The 16,653-nt window shown below is 39.9% G+C and overlaps 1 protein-coding gene across 7 annotated transcripts in view; it reads left to right on the plus strand.

The window, feature by feature from the left end:
- LOC135512859 (nuclear factor 1 C-type-like) overlaps positions 1–13,783 on the plus strand; it is a 122,062-nt gene extending 108,279 nt beyond the window's left edge. For all 7 annotated transcript variants that reach the window (XM_064935316.1, XM_064935313.1, XM_064935315.1 and 4 more), the window contains one exon: positions 4,144–13,783. In XM_064935316.1, the coding sequence (XP_064791388.1) occupies positions 4,144–4,164 (21 nt within the window). In that variant the 3' untranslated portion in view covers positions 4,165–13,783. The remainder of the gene's footprint in view (positions 1–4,143) is intronic.
- The last annotated feature ends 2,870 nt before the right edge of the window (positions 13,784–16,653 follow it).

Here is a 16,653-nt window from a genome sequence, read left to right on the forward strand (position 1 = left end):
GCCTGTATGTTACTTAGTTGGATTGTAGGTCCAGTACGACTGCACATTGAAATCATTTCCATTCTCACTGCTCGAAGTCCACGTCGCTCCCATTGCAGATGTGTCTTTCCTTCCAAGTGTGCAGAGGAGATGGTTCTCCAGCTCCCCTGATGGTAACGTGGGCTCTCTGGGACTCCAGGCTGGGGCTGCTGCTATTGACCGACTCACATGAAGGTTTCACCTAAAGCTGGGCCTTTACAAAGCACATTCATCAGTTACATTGTTTCCTCAACGTGTAAAGAGAGAGATGTTCTGTTTTAAGGAAGGAGTCGGAGTCCAATGCAGAGCGGTCTGGTAAAGCTTATGCTCATTTGTAAAGAGAGAGACCCAGGAGGTGGCCACAGAAATGACCAAATGAGAGGGGGAAACTCAGAATGTAAATTACGAGCCTCCACTGAGGCAAGTATTGTGTTTCTATAACATAAACTCAGAATGTATTGAATCATGACTGGCTTCTTGAGAGTGGGTGTAGATTGTTTATTTATCCCAACAACAAAAAAGCATTTCCAAAATACTGGAATGGCATGCGGTCATTTTAATCTATTGCATAGATGAGATCCAGAACTCAAGAAACACATGTATTTGTTGATTCAATTATGCCAGTAGTAGAAGACTCCAGGGGGACTTTGTTGAATGTTATGAATTTGACAAGGGGCTGCAGTAAGTTTTCTTTCGATGGCTAAGGTATGGCGCCTGTAGCCTACAGTATGTGCATTTAGCCTTTGCACACGGCGAAGACACCAACCCCAGTCATTACAGTAGGCACTACCCCATAGACTCAACAAGCAAGGGGCCCTCCTGAGTTCACCCCTGGCACAGACCCTTATCACCCCCTGCTTTGACTGGCATCCTCCATTGTGGTCTTTCCTATGAGCCAGGCAACTCCTCGGAATTACAATACTGCCTCTTTAATGTGGCTTTGGCTTGGTTTCTCCTGACCCTGCTCAGCAGATTGTTTCCAAACCCCATTTCAACGTTTTTCCAAGAGTCTGTCCATAGCTCCATAGCTCACTCCCCATTCCCCCTGCATACAGTGCTAAGTAAGTACAAATTTGTGCATCTGTGAATGATGAAGCGCCACTATATTGATGGTATAAGCATACTAGTGTGTGTGCGTGCGTGCGTGCGTGCGTGCGTGCGACTGGTGGGTAGGCAGGAGTTAGAGGCTGGGGTCATGGACCACATGGTATTTTACTCTGAGAAGTAACAAGGAATAGGCTAGATGTTTCCTTTTTTAACTTTATTAAATCAATACAATTGGGTGTAGTTAAAGACGTCTGTTTAAGGGCTGTTAAAATGACATAAACCTGGTGGAAAATGTTGAGGTGGGGGCCGAGGTCTGTGTGGGATTTCTTTATTCAGCCCTGTCAAGTTTTTAAAAGACTTCAGTGGTCTGCAGGAGAAGGCCAACGTCTCATTATGTGTTTTTAAAGGTTTGGGTCGGATCCTGCTGAGATCTCTCGCCGTAATGCTCTTTTACTCCGTATTATTTTGAATTGCTCTATTTGGTTGGTCGTCCTGACCGGAGTTAAGTGTTTTGGGGCCCATTAGTGGAGAAGACACTGATTGTAGAACACTGTGTCTGGAGTTGGCCACAGTGTTTCCCCCTGGTCATGGATTATCCCCAATCACTGCTCTTCACATCTCATACTGTACCGTAGGCCCAGAACAACACTGACATGCAGGCACCCACTTACTGCAACACACAGACTGTGCAATTATACAGGTCAAATGCAACACACGGACATGTACTACGAAACCTCTTAATGGTAATTGTTAAAGCAGAACATACTTTTATTGTATTTATGCACCTCAAGTTGTATTTGTCGCAGACACAAGTACAGTGAATTACTTGCAAGCTCTACCCAACAGTACAGTATTCATTATCGAAATACGATAGCTAATAATAATATATATAAACACGAGAAATGAGAAATAAAGGAGCTATATATAGGGTCAGTGCCAGTACCAAATGTATAATGTGCAGGGATACTGGAGTATTGAGCTAGATATGTACATGTAGTCAGGGATACTGGAGTATTGAGCTAGATATGTACATGTAGTCAGGGATACTGGAGTATTGAGCTAGATATGTACATGTAGTCAGGGATACTGGAGTATTGAGCTAGATATGTACATGTAGTCAGAGATACTGGAGTATTGAGGGACATATGTACATGTAGTCAGGGATACTGGAGTATTGAGCTAGATATGTACATGTAGTCAGGGATACTGGAGTATTGAGCTAGATATGTACATGTAGTCAGGGATACTGGAGTATTGAGGGACATATGTACATGTAGTCAGGGATACTGGAGTATTGAGCTACATATGTACATGTAGTCAGGGATACTGGAGTATTGAGCTACATATGTACATATAGTCAGGGATACTGGAGTATTGAGCTAGATATATACATGTAGTCAGGGATACTGGAGTATTGAGGGACATATGTACATGTAGTCAGGGATACTGGAGTATTGAGCTAGATATGTACATGTAGTCAGGGATACTGGAGTATTGAGCTAGATATGTACATGTAGTCAGAGATACTGGAGTATTGAGCTAGATATGTACATGTAGTCAGGGATACTGGAGTATTGAGCTAGATATGTACATGTAGTCAGGGATACTGGAGTATTGAGCTAGATATGTACATGTAGTCAGAGATACTGGAGTATTGAGGGACATATGTACATGTAGTCAGGGATACTGGAGTATTGAGCTACATATGTACATGTAGTCAGGGATACTGGAGTATTGAGGGACATGTAGTCAGGGATACTGGAGTGTACATGTAGTCAGGGATACTGGAGAATTGAGCTACATTGAGCTAGATTGAGCTACATATGTACATGTAGTCAGGGATACTGGAGTATTGAGCTACATATGTACATATAGTCAGGGATACTGGAGTATTGAGCTAGATATATACATGTAGTCAGGGATACTGGAGTATTGAGGGACATATGTACATGTAGTCAGGGATACTGGAGTATTGAGCTAGATATGTACATGTAGATATGTACATGTAGTCAGGGATACTGGAGTATTGAGCCAGATATGTACATGTAGTCAGGGATACTGGAGTATTGTCAGCTAGATATATACATGTAGTCAGGGATACTGGAGTATTGAGGGACATATGTACATGTAGTCAGGGATACTGGAGTATTGAGCTAGATATGTACATGTAGTCAGGGATACTGGAGTATTGAGCTAGATATGTACATGTAGTCAGAGATACTGGAGTATTGAGCTAGATATGTACATGTAGTCAGGGATACTGGAGTATTGAGCTAGATATGTACATGTAGTCAGAGATACTGGAGTATTGAGGGACATATGTACATGTAGTCAGGGATACTGGAGTATTGAGCTAGATATGTACATGTAGTCAGAGATACTGGACTATTGAGCTAGATATGTACATGTAGTTAGGTATACTGGAGTATTGAGCTAGATATGTACATGTAGTCAGGGATACTGGACTATTGAGCTAGATATGTACATGTAGTCAGGGATACTGGAGTATTGAGCTAGATATGTACATGTAGTCAGAGATAGATATGTACATGTAGTCTGCTAAATGACTTAAATGTAAATGTAAATGTAGTCAGGGATACTGGACTATTGAGCTAGATATGTACATGTAGTCAGGGATATGTACATAGTACATATAGTCAGGGATACTGGAGTATTGAGCTAAATGACTTAAATGTAAATGTAAATGTAGTCAGGGATACTGGACTATTGAGCTAGATATGTACATGTAGTCAGGGATACTGGAGTATTGAGCTAGATATGTACATGTAGTCAGGGATACTGGAGTATTGAGCTAGATATGTACATGTAGTCAGGGATGAGGATAAAGTGACTGGTAGCAGGAGAGATGATAATAATATGAGTAAACGGTATGGCAGCAGCATAAGTGTTGGTTGGTGGGTGTGGTGCATGTGCACTTGATGTAGACATACAAATCTACTGTTTATCAGCATTGTAGTCAAATATGAAAATGGAGAGAACATTATTTTTCTTTGACTATCATATAACCACTTCTGCAATTCATGTGTAAAGTAACTTACTGTTCTTTCTTTCTTTCAGTCCTGGTACCTGGGGAACTAAACAACACAAGGATCATCGAAAGGGGCAGGGACACATGGATTTGAGATTCAACACTTTTTGTGGAATTAAGAAAATTGCAAATGAGATGCAAGAGGGAAAGTGTATATATATATAAATATATGTGTGCATATATATTTATGTATATCAACATAAAAGATGCTTCAACACACCTTTTTGGAATGCAAGACAGAGGCAGAGAGAGCAGCGCCAAGGAAAGAAAGAGAAAAGGTTTGTGCAGCCAAAATGAACGGTGGGGCAGAGACATGACCCCATGACCCCCCCTGTCCCCAGGATAGTACCCCTCCTCTTTAACACCCCCTCTGCTACAGGTGCTGCTTCCTCATATATGCAAAATAAGTATCCTTTAATTTCTTAATCAACAAGAAAGAGAAGAATCCGGATCCAGAGTCATTATACTTTTCCACACTTCTTCGGAGACGGTAAAAAACCAACTCTTTGAAAGTAGTTAGGGGAGGCTGGTCACACATGGTCAATAACCTCCCTTAACCCATGAAGAGTCTGCTTTTCATCCAGTTTGATCGACAATCCTGTATCTGTGTCAGTTACGTTGTTAAAAGAGTGGGGTATTTTTAAGACTTCATTTAACACAGCCCATTTGTCGTGTTTAAAAGTGTCTTCTATGAGGCACAGTGATATGCATACACAATCAAAAGGATCTGTCTTTAGAGCAGTAGAGAGCATCGTAAAAAGACAGGTACTGTAACAGGTGTGTTAGTTTTCACAATAACTGATACGCCCTTTTGTGCCTGTCAACTGTTGTCTGTTTGTTTAGACATTTGTTTGTGTATGCATACGATTCAAACATAGTGAAACCTCCTCTTCCTATCCTTGCCCCACTCTTGAGTTAATATTGCATAAAGTTTGTATTAATGTAGATAACAAGGGTTTATTCTGCATAGTGACAAAGGGAGTACAAAAATAGTAATGTCACTATTGAAACAGTATTGGGTGTAGAGGGGAGAATCTTTCTTTTTTTGTGTATTTAGTTTAAATTGCATTGGACATTACAGGCATTGCACTACTATAATGTAAATGTTTCCTTTTTAGCAGCTATCCCTTGGCCTAATCATATGAAATGTTGCAAGTCAGAGGTGGGTTTTAGGATTATGTTGTAGAAACTACTATGTTGTGTTGCTTTGGTAGCAGGGTACAAGAGTTATGAGTGTTGGCTTTCTTGAGCTATCGATTAGGATCAGAACAATCCAGCCCTGTTGTGTTTCAGATATTCTATACTCATCTAGAGGACGTTTCCTTGTGTATGTTGAGGTACAGGGACTCCTGACAGGTTTAGGTAATCGCACCCTTTTGGATCTCTTTCTACATCCTGTGTATCTAAGTCACACTTTTATTATCTTACTCATGCTGTCTTTATATAATCGAAAACAAAAAGCAATTTATGAATCTTTTTTTAAAGCAGATCACATACTTTGGATGAGTCGAGAAGAATGTGAATGATTTGATCATTAGAAGCGTGTCTGTAAAGGTAACCATTGATAGTGCCACCACTGACCCCAGACCTAATGGTTGCTAGGCCAACAGCACTGCATGTATCCATGTGTGCACATAGCATGATTCTGGCTCATTGATGACGGGCAACTGACTGACCAGCAGTGTCCATCACCAATCTATTTGGTCAGAACTTTCTTTACAGGTTTTGTCCTTGTCTCATTTGCTAATGCAATGTTTGTGACAACAGACTTTGTTGCAGCATGTGTTGGGATGGATGCAGATACATATGTATAAATTGAAAACATCAGGACTTAAGACTCCCCAAGCCCAAACCATATATACAGCCATGAAAAGTGCCTAAGACATAGCAAGAGTTCTTTCTACAATTTCTTTGTATTGTTGTTTTGGTTTGTTTGAAGTACTGCAAACATCAATGAGCTCTAGACAGGCAACAGATGTGGTGTGAGAGAGAGGTGTGATGCACAGAGGGGGAGAAGTTATGGAGAGCTCACAGCCCTAACCTGTCTCCAGCCAAATGCACCTTCCATGTGTTTTTCTGAGCACAGGCTTCTCATTGGTTGTCTGCTGGGGACAAGCTAAGAAAAGTATAAAACTCTGCTATCAGCAGTGACATAATTAAACCAACATATCAAAGCTATATACACACACACACACACACACACTGAACATAAATGTAAACGCAACATGTAAAGTGTTGGTCCCATGTTTATGAGCTGAAATAAAAGGTCCCAGAAATGTACCATAAGCACAAAAAGCTTATTTCTCTCAAATTTTGTGCAGAAATGTTTACATTCCTGCTAGTGAGCATTTCTCCTTTGCCAAGATAATCCATCCACCTGACAGGTGTGGCATATCAAGAAGCTGATTAAACAGCATGATCATTACACAGGTGCACCTTGTGCTGGGGACAATAAAAGGCCACTCTAAAATGTGCCGTTTTATCACACAACACAATGCCACAGATGTCTGAAGCTGAGGGAGTGTGCAATTGGCATGCTGGCTGCAGGAATGTCCACCACAGCTGTTGCCAGAGAATTTAATGTTCATTTCTCTACCATAAGCCGACTCCAACATTTTTTTAGAGAATTTGGCAGTACGTCCAACCGGCCTTGACTGCAGACCACGTTTATGGCATCATGTGGGCAAGTGGTTTGCTGATGTCAACGTTGTGAATTGAGTGCCCCATGGTGGCAGTGGGGTTATGGTATGGACAGGCATAAGCTACGGACAAAGAACACAATTGCATTTTAACAATGGCAATTTGAATGCACAGAATTACTGTGACAAGTTTCTGAGGCCCATTTATTTTAAGGTATCTGTGAGCAACAGATGCATATCTGTATTCCCAATCATGAGAAATCCATAGATTAGGGCCTAATGAATTGATTTCAATTGACTGATTTCCTCATATGAACTGTAACTCAGTAAAATATTTGAAATTGTTGCATGTTGCATTTATATTTTTGTTCAGTGGAGAGAGAGAGAGAGAACACAGATGCAGATATTGCTCATTAAGACAGATACACTTCTAGGGAATAATATCCATACACGCTGGTTACGAAAAGCTAACCTTTAAATATGGCTTTGCAATGGAAAACATCAAATTTGCGGTGAGTGTTCCAATTCACATCTGTTGTTTAACATACCTACAATAACTTGTTTTAAAAGGTGCTCATATGAAATGATACTGATATATATTCATGCATGGTGCTTTCAAAAGAAATCATGAGATACCAGCTCTATCGACCACCATAATGCTGACATGGGTGCATGGCAGAAACTCTTACTACCCTTCTGAAGCTGACCCCCCTGCCCCCAATAGCTCTTCCCTCTAATCTTTGGAACAGAGAGCAAATAATGCTGATGGGTTCTTACCTTTTTACCTAATTGTTTGGATTTTTATTCCCTATTTTTAACTTCTATTTTGCACGATATTTTATATAACACATTATGTGCCTTGCCTTTAGTTAAGAACAATAATACATGATACAAATTATGTAAATTCATTTCTCTTTTTGGTGTAACCGGTAACGCTGCAAAAATGACAAAAAACATTGCTGCATGTTTGATTGCTTGTCATTATCCAGTTTAGATGAATACAGTAGTAGATTAAAGTAGTGACAGTTTGCGTTTATCGAGATGGGGTATTTTCACCATTTTCCCTTTCTGTGGTTATTATACAGTAGTATTTGTCATTCCATCACATGGAATCCTTGCTACAATTTAATCGTGTTAATTTCTTCGTTTTTATTGACTCTTGTTGCTTTCCCTTTCATTATGTCTTCCAGCTTGGTGTAATATGTGAAATATGCAACTCTTGTTTCCTCTGCTCAGCGATTTGCTTAAGTTGTATTTTGCCCCCTTTTTAAAGCTCTTCTTCAATGATAAAGAATGTGCTGCAAGAATTAGAGAAAATGTCCAAGTACTCCAATTCAAGATGGAGGTCAGGGTAGAGAGCTGTGAGGGATGTGTTGTAGGTGATCAGGCTCCTAGCACGGGACAGAGCTGTAAAGCACTGAGATGGGCTTACATTTCCCCCAGCACCATGGCAACTTCTGCCTCTGCAGACAATTTTTGGCACCAAATGACCAGAACTGAATATGGGGTACATTTTGTCCCACTATTTTGTTACATTACAACCTGCGAGTCTCCTATACGCAGATAGTTAAATCGAAGCACTTTAATAGCTTTTCAAACAGAACATTTAAAAATATATATATATGAATCTCTATCCATATGCTAAAACAAGGGAAATTACTCATTTGGAATTGTTTAAGGATAAAGCTGAAGCTTCCGAGACAAATTCTTGACATGGAATGCTAACTGTCTTATTATGTTGTGTCAGTGATGAGCAGGGCACAGTGCTTCACATCTTTGTTTTTGTTTGTGTGTTTCATGGGTGTATGAGATAGAAAGGGATTGAGATCGTGTGAGTGTGTGGCTAGATCTGGTTCTCAGATTGCACATACATAAATCGGCCGATAGCAAAGAGAGAGAGAGTGTATTAGGTGTATTGGGGAAAGGAGTGTTCAAAAACACTAGATGTGGATTTCACTTCAGAAGACTGAAAACGAGAGAGAGAGAGAGAAAAGGATGGGGTATTTTAGCACTACTAGATGGAATTGTCGGAGAAGAGTAGAAATGTGTGACACAATAAACTAGTGCAGTGAGATGCAATAATGACATGATAAATTCCCCTCCTCAATTTTATACCTTGTGATTTAGAGTTTTTGCATCGCACTGCATTTTCCATCGGGTTAAGGGGTCAAATTATTTCACTGGGAATATGCACAATACCTGGATGTTATTGAAATTAACTGATCAAAAATCTGTAAAAAATTAAAATAAAATGTAAAAAACGACACAAAAAAACAATTGAAGGTTTCATAACACTGGCTACAATAGAATGTTAAGCTTTATGTACCATGTGTAGATTATTATTTTCATGTTTAGTGTGTAGTTACCTTTTTAGGTTCTCCACATTTAGGTCCATTGTGTGGAATCTACAAATCCACCTTATGTTGTTTTGAATATTAGCCCTTCAGAAGTATAGACTGACCTAGTCAGAATCATGGTATAGAGAATGAAAACAGCAGAAAATCTCTTCATAGCTGTTCAAATTACTGAAAGATGCCAAGACATTAGTTTTTTTATTAGAGGGTAGATTATAATTGATCATTTCTTACTGCATAGTGTAATGGGAGTATATTGAATAAGAGAGGATATTGTGTATTTTTTTCAGCAGGGTCAAAAAGGCCATGTGAAGGTTTGTTATGCAGTGTACAGTATTGTTTCTGCAATGGATATTGCAATGCTGGTAGCTATTGAGAATTCAAGTAAAATGGCAGAACAAGAGGTCTTGTTTACATCAGTGTTTTCTAACTCCAGCACCTCCAACAATACATCTATTTGTTGCATCCCTGGACAAGCACCCCTGATTCAACTAATCATCAAGCCCTCAATGAGTTGAATCAGGTTAGTCAGGGACTACAACAGAAATGTGTACTGTTGGGAGTACTCGAGGACTGGAGTTGGGAAACGCTGGTTTGCATGCCCTGCTTAAGATCTTGGCGATGACGGTTTATGTGTCCCGGTCCACAGTCCCAGGTTGAAGTGGCGTGCTGTAGCAAAGGCATTCCATCAAATCCATACGATCCTCAAGCTCAACAAAATGCTGCCGTCATTCAGCAAGCTCATTTATATTTGTTAAACAGGACATGTGGTGAGGCAAGCGTCTGCTCCTGATCAAAGACGTCCCACGGTGTGGGCTATGTCCCTGGGCTCTGTCATGTGTCGAAGGAGGACAAGGCCAACAGACGTGTTAACCATACACCCAGTACAGTCAGTGGGCTAGTTGGAGCACAAGGCCCATAATCAAGTCATCACATTCGCCTCCTAGATTTCAGCATGGACTCCAATTACTGCTGTAGTACTGAGGGCGCCAAAGTGCTCATGTTTGGTAGCGCTGGCGAATGCTCAAGCTTCCTGTATGTCGACTTATTGGGCTTTTCAAAACACTACATTTGGATGTTTTAAACACACACAATTAATGGAAATAGAGAAAGTATCCCATGTAAAGTTCCCCTCTGGTTCTAACTGTACAGTAGCAGCAGACGCTGGAGTCTCATGACATGTTCTGTGAAGATTTGCACTGCTCCACACTCACCTCTCCAGTCCAGTTTACCCTCCAGCCTGGGTCTGACTTGGACACATAGGGACATGGGTAGTCTAGCCAGCACAGTGGTCCTTCAGCACACCGTCTTCTTTTTTCATTTGCTTTTTCTAACTAAACTCGGCTATACATTATATTATTATGACAGCGACATAGACTTTTGTTTTCAGAGCAGGTGTTCCCCCCCACCCCCCAACACTTTTTAAAGTGGCCACAGGTGATGGTTGAGCTTACTCTGAAAGACATTAATATGCATTCGATACTGATGCATGTAAAACATTATCTTATTATATTTCAAAACCCTTACTAATATTTTTGTAGTAATTATTATCATTGTGATTATTGTAGGATTGTTACATTTTGGACACATTATCCTGTGTATAAATGCTTACAGTATATCAATGAGAATGAAATAGGCAAAATGTACATACCATTTTTTTCCTTTTTTTGTATAAGAAAGTACATGTTTATGTTTGTGTTTAGATTTAGTTGTTATAAGCTTGTGGCCAAGCCGCAAAATATAAGAATTCCTTCTTAGGGTTCTGCTATGGTTGGTATGAGCTCACCACCAATGCTGCATGCCTTTTTAAACAAGGTACCTGTATTTGGTTTTACTAACCCTGAAACTTGGACTCCAGTAATTTCAGCATCACTTGTTGTCATTTTAAACAGATACAAAAGCTTCAATAAGCCTCAAGGGGATATGCAAATTCCATTGCCATTTATGTAGAATTTTTTCCACAAGTCATCTAACAGTTCTGCACTTCTTTTTATTTTCACTGTTGCTGTGCAAGCTTCAAGATCTCAAACACTTTCCTTCTATTTGGAAGGTTGCACTAAATAACCTGGTATTGATGTTTTAAGGAAACTTCTCAAGATGTGCTTTTCTGGAAATATTTCTCAAGCTTAACCTTTGAGATGTAGGAATCCTGTGTGTGTGAGAGAGACAGAGCAAGATACATACAGGAAACAGCTGCTTGTAACAAGCTAAGAATATTATTCAACGTATTTTTCCCCTTTTATTGTTTATCGTTAGAGAACCCACTAAGTACATCACTTGAACATCCACCCGGGTGGTACATTTTTAGACATCCATTGAAGATGTTGAATTGGTTTGTGGGATTTGGGCTTGTAAAGACATTTGAATCAATCCTAGACAAACAACAGCAGGGCTGACAGTCGCACTAGTTTTGTTGCAGTCCATACAAAGTGTGGTCACAGTGTGTTTGTGTGTGTTTTTGTCTGAGTGTTTGGTCAGGAAAGGCATGTGTGCAGATGAAGCACATTTCTCTGGTAGTGCAGGTGTGAGGCCCCACCCTGCTCCGAGTGCCTTTCTTCAGCAGTGCTGCGTTGTTGTGAATGTTACTCTAGTTTTACTCAAGGACGCACTGCTCTGCTCCAGCCAGGGACTTGCTACTGATATGATGTGAGGGTGTGGAAGGTGTGTGTGGTAGCTCCTGCTGCAGCCGCACTGCAACGGGTATTAATCGACTATGAGTTTATGAAAAGAGAAGTCTTTACACATGGTGGCAACACAACGTTGAAGATTAGAATATGAAAAAAGTTGATTTACTATATTGGCCTATGATTTTCCTTCACGGTTTTTCAACGGATCTAGTTTATCTTTATGCAATTGGTACAGTATATAGATTAGAAATATGTCGTTTATAGTCTGTGCAACTATTCCGGGCAGGAACTCTGAATTCTCCCTATGCAATTAAGGTCTGGTGTACCCTGACAGGGTAAAGACCTGGGAATCTTGATACCTATTGATATTAATGCATAAGTTCGTAGTAACTCAACAGTCACTGTCCAGACTCATGCAGATATTTATTTTACCTACAATTAGAATCGGGACTTGATTAAAATGGTCACAAGTCCCGTTTAAGTGTCAAGATTATTTCTTCAGAGAGACAAAATACCTAGCAGTACACCAGTCCAAAGTGTAGAATGACAAGACTTGTATGTTTGTGAGAGTTTTGGGGGATCAGTAGATGGGAAGCCCAGTTCAGTTAGATCAATGCAATGATTTTACTTTTATTGTATTTTGTTTTTCCTATTCCCCTTAATGATCAGTTAGTGGAGTTTTTTTAATGCAAACTCAAAAATCGCAGATGAGGAGACGAGTAGTAAACAGTCTCCATAATCCTCTTGTTACTGTATGAAGAGACATGGAGCACAGAATAATGGAGGCCAGGCCACAACTCTCAGATGTGTCACAACATAGTTTTTGTGGTGAAATGTGCTTATGTTCACCCAGTGGATAAAGGTAACTGTTTTTAAGTTTGGTCTCTATATTTTACTTTCAACAAACCAGCAGGTAAAAAAAGCTAACTTACATAGATGTGAATACTGAATACCAAAAATGATTTAAACAAGCAGTGCCTGTCATTTTACTGCTAATTTCATTTATTTGTGGCCATTGCCCTTCTCAAGCTCTGATGTACATAGTCTTTGTACTCTAAAGCTGCTGGGGGTCATTCTGACTTTGTGTGGGACTCTGTTTGGTGCCTGAGCCCCACTCTCACATTGGCTTCTGCTCATAGCTTTCCACACAAACTGTCACAATGAGGTCCTACAGTACTACCAAGGTGAAGGGCACCCACTAGCCAATGGCCTTTGGCTATGGAGGTGAAAAGCCATACAAAACAAGTGCAGTTATGAAGATCTGTTAATGTTATTGATAATCCATATCACAGATTCACTGACGTCAGGACCGGGAAGCCCCACCCACACAATAGAGGAGAGAACAAGGCCACATTTTAATGAGGGCTCTTTTTACAAAAAAATACAATTCCTCACATGATCTTCAACTGCTTGGCGCGCCAAACCTTTCTTGGCAATTCTATTACTTACATCTTGTTCTGGACATGTATGTTGATTCCATCTTTAAACGTGCTGTTTTCTCAGTGTGATGAAGTTGGTTGGGTGGAGGAGGGAAGAGATCAAGATGATTCTCAGAGAACATTCTAATGCAGTGTTACATTTTAAGGTTTTTTGTTTTTCCTCATTATTCTTTACAAATATTACCATAGTAGTTATTCATTAATCGCTTGCTTGCTGCACAGACATACACACTGCACACCAGGAAAGAGCATGTGGACATTTAGTTCTGACACATCCAGTAGAATAGAACAGGAACCGGCTTCATAGCGCACACGGATCACTTTCAACTGCTTGTGATTTTATTTTCCTTTTTGAAACTTTTAGTACAAAAGTATCAGCAAAAGTCGGTAATAAAAGTTTTCTGCTAATTATTTGAAATGACTCTCATACAGGAAAACTAAAGTTGCCATGTGTTTTTGAACTGGTGTGGGAGAAATTTACAGCTTTGACAATATTTCATTATAACATTGTATTTAGCCATCGCTGTTAGCAAATACATTACTGGAAGTGAGTATGTTTCCCTATGCAAAAAAAGTATAAAAAATAATAAACAAGCTATGCTACAACTCAGTGATATGTCCTTGTCATCTTTATATTTTCATTGATCATATCAATTACATGTACAGTAATGTCTGCCTTGTAATTCCTTGAACATTCTGCTTTGATATCTGTTCGCTTAATTCTAGTGATCGTGACAATATATCATCATTGAGGGTAATTGCAATGTTATTCATTCTGACAATGATGAATAACTAATAAGTGACTAATTTGAAGCCGCAGTTTTCCTCAACTCATGGATGTCTGTTGAATGTGAAATCTCATTCATTTTGATTCCTCAATTGAAATGGTCTGCTCTTCCTCAATATCTATTCTCTGCTATAAAAAAACTTGTCCTTGAACCAACAAAAGCATTTGCCTTGGAAGGAATGCACTTTGGAAGGCTTTCCCAGGCTGGAGGTCGGGAGTGGAAGAAGACCTGTGGGGGTGTCTGGCTGTATGGAACTGAAGATACTGTGAACAGAGTTCTAATAGAAGCCAGTGAACTCCAGGGAGTCAGTGATGTGTCTGTGATCTCTGGCCTTGAGGTTGGGAAGCCCAGATGAGGCCAGGGCCGGTTGGCTGACAGAGCAGACACTACCCAGACCTAAAGATGGGCTAATTATAGCACCTCTGGCCCGGGCCTCTCATAACCACACACCTCCTGGAACTTCTTGGACACAGAGAGGAAATACTGTCATTTTTGGACGGTAAATGTCTCATTTGGAAACGTAATGATGCATTAAATGGTAACTGCCAAATGCACATACTGTATGCATAAGCATACACAGTCTGTAGGCAAAACCAGGGGAACATTTTACTTTTGCATTTGAGTGAAAAGTTTATTAGCTGACCTTTCAGTGTTTTTCTCAGTCATCAACTGTTAATTTATTCAAAATAGTTTAAATCTAATTTCTACTTGTAATCAATTACTTATTAGTCAGTTACCTTTATTTGCCTTGCAATTTCCCAGAGATTGATGTCATAGTGCATTTTAAAGTGTGCAATCTCGTGTAATGTTTAGATGTAGGATCTTCATTTAATCACTCCTTTGTTGCTGAAAATGTTCCTGCACTGCAGGAGATGAAAACCTGTAGTGTATCAAAGGTTTTAAAAGGCTTCTAAAGTTTTACATTTTCACTTTAGAATGTCACACTTAATTTGCCCTAATGAAAAAATGTATCAACCCCTACAATACATCTCCATTAATTATAATCCACAAAATAATTCACATTTCCTGTTACTGCGGGATTATTTTCCTGCTGTAGCAAACTGGCTCAAATTAAGATTCTACATCAGTATGGTCACTTATCACAGCTACTAGACTTTTTATGAATCTCAACGTTGTGGCAGTTTGATGGTTTTACCTTGGCTGGAATTGTACACTGGCTGCTTTGAAATGGCTCCATGTGAAGATGTTAGCAGGCATACTGTTTAGTTATGCTTAGTTTGGTAATGGGGGCTAAGTGAAACCCCACACCATTGCTGTATAATAGACAGATTAGCAGTGCTCCATCGTTTTGTGTTGTTTTACCTACACAAACTAAAGAGTACAAAGCATTGGTCCATCTCTTTCCTTGGAAAAAATACACTAACAATAGCATGTAAATCACTGGCAACTTCTACAGCACTTACCTCAGGAGGCCAGCAGAGCAGACAATGAACTCTAATTCTAGAAGAATAAAAAGGAAAGCTGAACACTTGCGGTTTAAAGTATGTTTTCAGTTAGACTTGGCTGCAGGATTTGACGCACCTGACTCTAATCATTCCTCAAGCCATTACCCTCAATATAAGTTTGTTGGAACCAAGCTTGGAAAAACACAATTTCAGTTTTGGAAAGGAAGTCAAGTTTTATTAGATTTTAATGATTCACAATAAAAAAATACCAGCAACACATTTGTGAAAGGGTGAGTGAGTGCAGAAACGCTTTAGTTGAAGGGGTATCACATACGTTGCATACACACCACAGAAAGACCAAAATGAAATAAACATAAGGGGATCCCACTGGGCACAGACGTCAATTCAACGACTGTTCCACGTTGTTTCAATGTCATTTCATTGAAACTACATGGAAACAACGTTGATTCAACCATTGTGTGGCCAGGGGGATGTTTGTACGCCACTAAGTCATTTTAACTTACCCTGAGTCCGATTACTTAAAATATATTTAAGAATGTAGAGTGCAATTTAGGACAGGGGCTTTAAGAAATATAAGTACAATGTCCTTATGGAAACATAGTGAGTAATGGCTCGAGCAATCTTTCCTCTGCTCCAGATATCAATGCGGGAGACAATAAAATAAAAGAGAACCGGAGGAGAACAGCTCAGAGAACAGAAGTGGCGCCAAGTGTGAGCAGGGTTATGAAACAAAGCCATTGAATGAATGACTAATGGGGCGACTCCCATAAAGACAGAGCCATGAGCTGTAGCTGTTTCATACTGAAATTACACCGTCCACAGATCCAAAGAAAACAAATACCTCAGAGACCAAGTCAGTTGTTTTTGCAAAGGCCCCGCACTGCATATAGATGAGAGAGAGAATTGAAGACTGATTCATAAAAACAATTACTTACAAAGTAACATTTTAATGACCCACTGCTACGTAGGGCCTGCTACTAAGACAGGCTTTAGTTTATTTTTATTTTCATTCTACCAGGTAAATATACTGAAAACCCATTCTCGTTTACAGCAACGACCTGGGTAATAGTTACAGGGGAGAGGAGGGAGGATGAATGAGCCCATTGGAAGCTGGGGATGATTCGGTGGCCATGATGGTATGAGGGCCAGATGGGGAATTTAGCCAGGACACCGGGGTTAACACCTCTACTCTTGCGATAAGTGCCATGGTAATGACCACAGAAAGTCAGGACACCCGTCTAACATCCCATCTGAAAGATAGAGGG

Source organism: Oncorhynchus masou, chromosome 24 (genome assembly GCF_036934945.1).
Source record: "Oncorhynchus masou masou isolate Uvic2021 chromosome 24, UVic_Omas_1.1, whole genome shotgun sequence".
NCBI lineage: Eukaryota > Metazoa > Chordata > Actinopteri > Salmoniformes > Salmonidae > Oncorhynchus > Oncorhynchus masou.